Source organism: Capsicum annuum, chromosome 4 (assembly GCF_002878395.1).
Source record: "Capsicum annuum cultivar UCD-10X-F1 chromosome 4, UCD10Xv1.1, whole genome shotgun sequence".
Classification (NCBI taxonomy): domain Eukaryota; kingdom Viridiplantae; phylum Streptophyta; class Magnoliopsida; order Solanales; family Solanaceae; genus Capsicum; species Capsicum annuum.
Window position 1 is genome coordinate 229,913,378 of NC_061114.1, and position 10,147 is coordinate 229,923,524.

Consider the following 10,147-nt stretch of genomic DNA (forward strand, 5'->3'; position numbering starts at 1 on the left):
AAAAAATATTAAAAAAGGTTTTTAATAAATATATTTTTTGAAGTTTAAACATACATTTATGCATCTCCAACTTTAATATAATATTACCAAATATCATATCAAACTAAAATTTAATTTACCAATGATAAAATTACTGAACTAATATTTATAAATATGATATATAATATCTATATTCAAATATTAACTATTAAATTTAAATTTTAAAAATATCTAACGAAATATCAAATGCCCACTCCTAATCACGGCTCACAATATAGAAAGTATATTGTGGTTGGTGATGATAAAGATGAGAAACTTAAGAGGAGAGAGAAAATAAAATGCTACTACGTGTTAAATTATAAACAGCTATGCACGTACTGCTAAGAGATAGGTAAGAGACAGAAAAATAAAAAACACATGGCTTTCACGCTAGCTAGGTTGAAGTAGTAAGTACTCCATCCGACCACGAAAAATTATTTCTTCCTTAATTAGAGATTTTAGATTTAAATTTTTAATAGAAAATGTTTCTTTCTGAATGAGATCCTACACAACATAAATTTAAATTAATTAAATTCTAATATATATATCAAATATTGAATAAAAAATTAATGTGATACGAATTCAAATTAGTCTGATTCAATACAAGTATCGAATACCAAATGGGAAACAAAAAAAAAGTACTCCTAAAAATCAAATTCTAATATGTATATCGAATACTGAATAAAAAATTAATGCAACACGAATTTAAATTAATCGAATTCAATACAAATATCGTATACCAAATGGGAAACAAAAAAAAAAAAAGTACTCCATCTGGTTCATATTAATTGAGTAAAGCATTTCGTTCTTTCAACTATTACTAAATTTATTACGACACTCTTTAGTTTTATAAGAGTTCTATTATTTTTTAAATTAATTTTAATATATTTTTACCTGACATAATATTTTTTATTAATTTTTTTAATTGACATAATATCTTTAATATGAATCTTATTTTATATAATAAAAATATCATATCAGCATAAAAGAATAATAAAAATATGCTAAGATAGTAAAATTTTTGTAAAATTAAAATACATCGTAATAATTTTAATCATAATTTAAGAACACTTATCTCTGATAATTTGACACCATTTACAAGAAAGTTTCAATTATAAATTTAAATTTAACTTTTATTAGTACTTCATATATGACTATTTAATACTTCCTCCGCTTTATTTATTTTTAATTCATCTTAAGAAAAATATTATTTTTTCTTATTTGCTAAGTATTTAATGATATCATTCTCATTTTATCTTTAGTAGATCTCATTTATTAAGAAAAAATAATTAAAAGTACATATTAAAATAATTTTATAAACTTTATAAAGTATTCACTTATTTTTTAAATTTCGTACTTAATCAAATATCAATACATAAAATAGAAGGGAGATAGTAGTAATACTAATATGAAAAAAAAGATAATAAAGCTTCTTTAATTTGTTAGAAATTAATAAATTGAAACATCAATTTTGCATATAGAGACAGTAAAATGAAATGAACGGAGTACTGTACAATTATAATTTATAGCTTTCCAAAGAATACAAACACCTACTCAAACTGTGAAATATCACACTCATCATTACTATAAAAGCTTTAAAGAGGGAGAAAAAGAAAAATAGTGAGAGAGAAATAGTTTTGAGATTGGCAAAAAAGAAATGGAGGAATTGGAGAAGAAGAATATTAGTAGCACTAGTATGAAGGAGGAAGAAGAAGAAGAAGAAATTGACAATAGCTTTGTTCCTGTTTATCACTCTTTTTCTTCACAAAATTATCATTCTCATGTTGCTTCTGGTGTTGATTATTTGTCTATTTTAGCATCTAAACATGGCGATTTTCTTCTCTCCTCAGCTGGAGATCAGGTGCCTAGCTACTTCCTTATTCATTTTAGTTGATTTAGAGGTATTTCTTATTACTGTTATTTGAAACTCTAACTATTATTACTTCATGTATGTAGTTATTTTTACTAAGGATCGAAAGAGAAAAAATTAAATAAAATTATCTTGCTTTTATAAATTGAAGCAATTATTTTTAATATAGATTATAGAGGCCAAGTAAAACTAATAAATGGAGGGAGTGTGTTTTATTTTCCATGAATCCGAACATAGAATCTTCGAGCTTGATATGTGCAATTATAGACACTCTTGTGTTTGATTAATATAGTTCAGTTTGGATCGATTTTTAACCAAATCGTGAACACTTGTAGTACTAGCCTACTAGGATAAGAGGAATCCAAGATGCTTGGAGTTTTAAGATTTAGAAGCAAGGCAATTTGTTTTTTTTTTTTCTTTATATTGGAACATGTCTAATAAAGTAGAACAAAATAATTACAAACACACTTTGAATTGTAATCAAATTTCTGAAACTTTATTTGTTTAATCTCTGTTTCAACTGTGATATATTTTTATTATTTGTCAGGATCTAAATATTTAATAAATATATGGCAGAGTTAGACTTAAGGGGTTTATATATATGTGATGTATATTTACTTTTTTGTTCTCTGTACAGATTAAACTATGGGGTTGTTTAGTATGAGTGATAAGAGATAATAATTTCCGGATAAAATGGGTTGTGATGCAGTGGATGGGGGAGGTCGAGGGTTCGATCTTGGGTATGGAGAAAACTCTGTTAGGAGCGCTGCCACCTTAATGGGCCCTGCAACGCGTGATCCGGATTAGTTGGGACTCCAGTGCAGGCGCCGGACGGAAAAAAAAAAGTTTCGGATAAAATGAAGGATTGTTTTATCTTGTATTTGGTTAAAGATATTAGTTAGTCCCACAATTAGTTATCCCACCATTTGGTTCGGGACATTAACTCGAATTCACACACATATTTCAAGTTTTTATGAAACAAAATTTCATATTTGGAAACTGCATATGATGAGAAGCCTAATAGTTACTATTGATTCGAGGGAGTAACTTGTTTATGCGCAAGTTATAATCTTTATGTTCTGAATTCTAAGTAGCACTTGAGAAAGCACGCACGAATGTAGATCTTGAATTCCAATACACTTTCGTTGAAGGCAAAAGCAGACGATTTGAATTAGGACATGTTGGTGCCGCGAAGTAATAGTAGATGGACTAATGTGATTGGAAATCTTTTGTATGGCAATTATCTTTTGGGAAAGTTGCAACTCAAGACATTGTTTAGCTGTATGGCACTCTCTGCAATTTGTTAGCATCCTAAATTTTGCGCTATAGGCAGATATAATGGTAGGAGAGGAGCCGTGGATTAACGGGTAAAGTTGTTTCCATGTGGCTAGGAGGTCAAGGGGTCAAGTCGTGGAAACAACCCCTTACATAAAATGTTAGGTGAGGCTGGGTGCAATAGACCCTTGTGGTCCCACCCTTCCCCAGACCTCGTGCATAGCGGGAGCTTTAGTGCACCGGGCTGCCTTTAGGCAGATATGATAGCATCCTCTTTTATGTAGTTGCCGGTTCTCTGTTCATGTAGAAGGCTCATATATGTGTGTTTCATCCTTAAACTCGGTTTGATGATTTTATTTTCTGCTCCATTGGAATAATATTATGTGTACTTCACATAATTTTATGATAGTGGTTGTGTTTACACAGGTGAAAGTTTCAGAACTCGAGGGCAAAGTTGTTGGCCTTTACTTTTCAGCTAACTGGTATTCACCATGTACGAAGTTTACAAACCTGCTAGTTAACGTGTACCAGCAACTTAAGGAATGCAGCAATGTCAATCTCGGTTTTGAAATTGTGTTTGTTTCGTCCGATGAAGACTTAAATGCCTTCAATGCTTATAGGTCATCAATGCCTTGGCTTGCAATTCCATTCTCTGATTTGGAAACAAGGAGGGCTCTTACCCAAAAATTCGATGTAGAAGGTATCCCTTGTTTGGTAATTCTACAACCTAACGATAACAAATTAGACTCTGCAGTTATTAAAGACGGAGTTGAACTCGTGTATCGATATGGAGTGCAAGCTTTTCCGTTTACCAGAGAAAGGTTGGAGGAGTTACGAGAGAAGGAGAAGGAGAAACATGACAGCCAGACCTTGAGCAGTTTGCTAACACACGAAGCCAGAGATTTTCTTTTGGGGCATCCTAGTTCTAAACAGGCAAGTGTGTCTTTCGTACATGTATAGATAGCGGAACATAGTGCCTTCATATATCAACACACGATGCATATTCAAGATATTTAAAAGTTGGTCGTTATGAAAATAGTTATTAGGATGATGTAAGTGCGATACTGTTTAAAAAAAAATGAAGTGTGTTATAATGAGGAGGTAAATTTTAAACAGAAACACGCGACCTTCCCAAATCGCACAAAATTTAACTTGTTTTGCATGAGCTGTACTTGGGCAAAACCCAATTTAACCCGTTATAGACCAGCCTGTTTGCCCAATTAGTCCAACTATGTTTACACTACAAGTGAAAAAATGTAGTGAATCTTGTAGAAGTATACCGATGTTACGATAAAGTATTCACCAATTTTGTTTGCATGCTTTCTATACGTTTTTCTTTTGCAGGTACCTGTTGCTTCTTTAAAGGGGAAAACAGTTGGACTTTACTTCTCCGCACAATGGTGCATTCCTGCAAAAAAATTTACGCCGAGGTTAGTTTCAGTCTACGAAAAGATTAAGCAGCAACTAGAGGGAAAGGAGGAGGAAGATTTCGAGATAGTGTTTGTATCAAGTGACCATAACCAAGTGGAGTTCGCAACATATTTTGAGACTATGCCTTGGCTGGCAATCCCATTCGATGATCCAACAATCAAAGCTCTAGCTAAGTATTTTGATATCCGAGGGATTCCGAGCCTAGTGGTATTGGGCCCTGATGGTAAAACGGTAACCAAACAAGGTACATAGTTTTATCAAGTGTTGCCATCTCATTCGAAAGCTTAAGCTTTTAGGCGGAACAGGTGTTTCATTTACTTTAAAATTATGTCTCGACAGGTAGGAGCCTCGTCAACTTGTATAAGGAGAATGCTTACCCATTCACAAAGACGAGAGTAGGGATATTAGAGAAGCAAATGGATGAAATAGCAAAAGGCCTTCCAAAGACAGAAACTCACTCGGGCCATCGACATGAACTCACTTTAGTGCCAGAAGGCCATGGAGGTGGAGCGTTCATCTGTTGTGATTGTGATGAACAGGGCTATGGATGGGCTTACCAATGCCTTGAGTGTGGCTATGAGGTACATCCCAAGTGTGTGAAACCCGTGTGCCGCGGCCCAGATAACTAAGTTCTTGAGCTGATCTTAATGTTCTTACATGTTATGTAGGTATGAGATAAACAGGTAAAAGGATACCTTATGTATAATATAATTGGGTATAAAGTGTGTCTTACTGACCAGTTACTGTGGATTTTAATGGGCTTATGTTTATTGTTTTCATGACTTCTTGTTGGTTTGAACATTTATCAGATATGAGCCTTTGCAAAATCACAAATGTACATAAAAATGTCCTTATTATACTCCAGGACGAGTCTTTATCATTCTTTCTGCTATTGTGATGACTGATGAACATCCCCACCACCTGACACCCACTGGTGGATCTAGGATCTAAGAGTCGTGAGTATTTGGGAGATTCGAACTCACATATTGATGCCAAAGTTGTAACATAGGTCCGCCCCTGTTGGCAGTGGCGGAGCCAAGATATTCACAAAGGGGGTTCATAAGTTAACATACGAACTAACCGAAGGGGTTCAACATCTAATATTTATATATAAAAAATAATTTTAACCATGCATATATAGCATAATTTTTCGTCGAAGGAGTGAACCCCCGGCAAAGGGTAGATCCGCCGAGATTATATATAAATATTTATGAAACAAATGCAAAAAATAAATAAATAATTTACTTATTTTTTTAAAAAATATTTTTCAAGAAAGCATTTTCCTTCCCCATCAAACACAGCAAGAGTATTAAAGTTAGTAGCTCGATAAGTTTTGACTTAAGTTGACTTGAAATTGGCATATCTAGAGATAATATTAGCAATTTGATTGTTATGATATATGAAAGAATTTTATCTTCTAATTCAACACGTTAGAGCAACGAACGGAATAGCCCAAAAATCATTAGAGACCCTTATAATGGTTGTATAAAATTCACAAGTAACATACTTAAGAGCCTAATTACTAATTTTATAGCAACAGTTTCATTATTACATTTTATAGCAACTTTTATTTTGTATTTTTTAAAAATGTTGCTGTAAAAATATATCTACAAAAAAAATTATTGCACTAAATTAACTGAAATTAGTTGAACTATATATAATATAATTAGCAATCAAGTAAATATGTTGATTCCTTTTCCATTTAAAACACTTAAAAAAACGTGACATCCGTTATAATCAAATAATTCAATTTCAGTTTTTCACCATTAACAACTGCATATTTTTTTTTTCAATTTCTTCTAAACCAACCCTGTATTGCTTAATCAAATTGAACTGATTCTTATGCGAAATTAACAACAACTGCAAAACGAAGCAGTTATTCGATTGAATCAAATTCAATTGTTGATTCATCTGTTATATTTGTTTGAATTCAACTGTCAGTTGAAAATTCAACCATTACTGTTGTTCAAGGTACATAACCATTATTGCTATTCAGTTCACTTTTTTTTTAACCATTACTGATGTGCTTATCAAGTTTTGGTTGTCGTCGTTAATTTGTATGTCAAAAAATTATAAAACAAATTAGAGTTATAATCAAGGCAGCAGTAAAATTGGAATTCAAGTATCTGTTGCAAATTTCATCTTTAAAGTTGTTTCAATGGGAAAAAAAGTCAGTATTCGACTCTATTTTTTATGATCGTTTGTTGTTATATTGATTGTTTTAAAAATAGAATAATTGTAAACAACTTTCGAATTGAAATACATTCAATTTTTTTTTTTTGAAATACTAGATAATTGATTGAACGAATGTTTCTGTTGAAGTTGACGATATTCCATGAACCCAGATAAAAGTATAAAATATCTTCGTCCATATGTATTTTTGATGTGTTTAATGATAACACTGCATATGTATTTTTGATATTGTTAATGGTAATGGTGCATATGTGTTTTTTATTTTGTTGTAGGAATTTTGATATATAAATGTATATTTGCAAAAATATTTTAGTTTAAGGTAATCTTGTGTGTATGTATTTTTTTAATTGAGATGTTGGTTGTGTATCTTTGTTTGCACGTAAATCTGAAAAGTGCGTGTTATAAGAAGGGATATTTGACAAATTTGTATGTAACATATCAAATTACAAATTAGTTATGCTCCAGATGTATTTTTTTGATATGCTTAGTTTTAACACTGCATATGTATTTTATATGCGATATATGTAAACACTGCATATGTATTTTTGTTTTGCTTGTGGGAATTTGAGAGTATAAGTGTATATGTGATAATATGTTTGGTGTCTGTTTTACTTCCGTTTGATCAAATAGTTTGTGTATTTTGTATTTTAGAAATGGGAAGCATACCAGTCCTTGTGAAGCACTCTGGTCGATGGACGTACGAAAAGAACTTCGAAGAATATGTCACTGATGCTATACTGTTGAGCACATCAACCACATTCGTTGAGCTGCACGATGTTTTGACATCTCACTTAAGTGTGGATTTAACCATCAAACGTATTCTAGTGGAATATCGAATCACTCCTAATGCAAGACAGATAGAAATACATAACGATATGGGTTTAAAAGTGTTTATATTGCAGAAAAAGCTGTTACAAGACATGAATTGTCTTCCTTTATATGTAAGCATTTTGGATAAAGTTGTAGGGAGCAACTTGGCAAGTTCATCTATATGTGTTGATGAAAGAGAAATCAACTGTAACAACTTGGAAACAGTGATAAATACAACAAATGAAGGAGCTTTGGTGGTTTGTGAAAATACAGAAGCTTTAGATGTTTTTGAGATGGATCCTGTTGAGGTGATTATCTCAGACCCACATCATAAGCATGTTGAGGAAGACCAGGTTTACTTGAGAAAAAGAATTTTAAAGTCAGTCATGAAGGACTATTCAATTAGGGAGAAGTTTCAAACGCGCAGTAAAAGGTCAAGCAAGAAAACGTACGTACATTCTATATCTCTCAGATCTTGTTTAATATTAGATTGGATATGTATTTTTAATGTAATAAATTATGTTGCGTGCAGGTATACTTTGTTTTGCAAATCAAGAAACTGTGAGTTTTTAATGCGTGCATCAGGAATAGGAGAAACAAGAATGTTTAGAATAAGAGAATTCATACCTCAACATACATGCCCAATGAAGGATAATATCTATCCAAAAGGTGCATGCAACTAATACGTTGATAGGTGGTATGGTTAAACAGAAATTCAAAAACCACAAAAGAAAATACAGTGCGACGAAAATAAAAAATGACATGAAGGAAGATTTTGGTATGGATTTGACATACACTTTATGTTGGAGGGAAAAGGAAAGAGCGTTAGAAGAATTGAGGGGGTAAGCCATCAACATCTTATGGGAAACTGCCATCATACTTATATGTTCTGAATACTACCTATCCGGATTCACCTATAAGAATGAAGAAGACAGATGATAATGCGTTCTTGTATGTATTTATCGCTCTACATGCATTCATTAAAGGATTTGATCATTGTAGACCAGTCGTAGTTGTTGATGCTAGTCATCTGAGAGGAATGTATACTGGAGCATTTGTAACAGCATGTACAACGGATGGAGCAGGTTAGTATCATTTAATTACTATAACTGGTTGTATTTTTTTTTAGCTTTCTGCTGTAGAGTTGAAAAATACATATATCCAATTCATATATACATATGTGTATATAATTAGATATATGTTCAAAGTTTTCTGAATGAAACATGTAAAATTGATTATGTTTGATAGTGAGGTTGGTGTAAATTTTATTATATGTAATTGATACAATTTCTGGTGGATAAAATATACATTTTAATTGAACTATATTGTAATAAATACATATGCAGTTCCTAAATGTATTTAAATCGGCCTGTGCAGATTTTTTTTAATATGTACAGGTTATATATTTTCTTGGGCATATGTTGTGCTTGATTCTGAAAATTATGAATTATGTATACAGGTCATATATTTCCTTTGGCATATGGTGTGCTTGATTCTGAAAATGATGCATTTTGGATATGGTTCTTCGAGAATCTAAAGGAAGCGTACGGGGTTAGACAAAACATGTGTGTTGTGTCTAATAGGAATCCAAGCATCATAAAGGTTGTTGGTGATGTGTATGGAGATGTTCCATATTATGCATGTATGTGACCTCTATGGGGCAATGTGAGAAAACTTTACAGAAAGTCACACGATGCATTGTCGGAGATATTTTATACAATGGCCAAATCATATTCAAAGTCAGAATTTCACATGTTAATGAAAAAAGTTGAGGCAACTGATATGAGGGTGAAGATATATTTGGAATTGGCCGGTCACAAAAAGTGGGCTAGGTCGTATGCAACAGTTCAGAAAGGATGGACTTTGACTTCAAATATTGCAGAGTCAATAAATGGAGTGCTTGTATCAGCTAGAGAATTGCCAATTTATGACTTTCTTGAGAAAGTTCAATTACTGTTTGCAAAATGGAATTGTGCAAATAGGCAGAGGCTTCCTATACTTTCACAACACTCATTGGAAAGTTTAATGACATACTCAGTGAGAACGAGGCTTTGTGTACCCGTATGACGGTATGACCTTTTTGATTTGTGAAAATTTAAATTATGAAAACATAAATATGAAAGGATAAAATGCATAAAGTATCAATGTGAAAATACTTTTCATGTAGTTGTAAATAAATGAAAAGATATAAAACATAAAATATATGAACATTTAAAATACATAATATATATTTTGCATATGTATATTGTTGTATTGAAAATTACTAACAACTGCATATGTATTTGGCTGCTCTGTAAAAATGTACTCTGCATATGTATTTTTATTACATAAATATTATTTTATTTTTATGTCAGGTTGTACCAGCCACAGAATGTGTATATATGGTATACAACAAACAAAAGGACTTCATTGTTTTCATCAAAGAAAAGAAATGCTCATGTAATACTTTTCAAATAGATGAGATACCATGTGCACATGCTTGTGCGGTGTTAGAGAAAAAGAATTTTGAGAAGGGGCCATACTGTTCTGATTTGTTTAAACCAAAAACAG

At 32.0% G+C, this 10,147-nt stretch overlaps 1 protein-coding gene across 2 annotated transcripts; it reads left to right on the forward strand.

Moving 5' to 3' along the window:
- The first annotated feature begins 1,482 nt into the window (after window positions 1-1,482).
- Window positions 1,483-5,421, forward strand: LOC107866849 (probable nucleoredoxin 2). 2 transcript variants are annotated; one of them, XM_016712851.2, is made up of 4 exons: window positions 1,483-1,879; window positions 3,590-4,096; window positions 4,508-4,838; window positions 4,934-5,421. In XM_016712851.2, exons 1-4 carry the CDS (start codon window positions 1,676-1,678, stop codon window positions 5,221-5,223), a joined length of 1,332 nt encoding a protein of 443 aa, XP_016568337.2. In that variant the 5' UTR covers window positions 1,483-1,675; the 3' UTR covers window positions 5,224-5,421. The 2 variants fall into 2 exon arrangements, with proteins under 2 accessions (XP_016568337.2, XP_016568338.2); XM_016712852.2 differs by having other exon boundaries at window positions 1,628-1,919.
- Window positions 5,422-10,147: the final 4,726 nt, after the last annotated feature.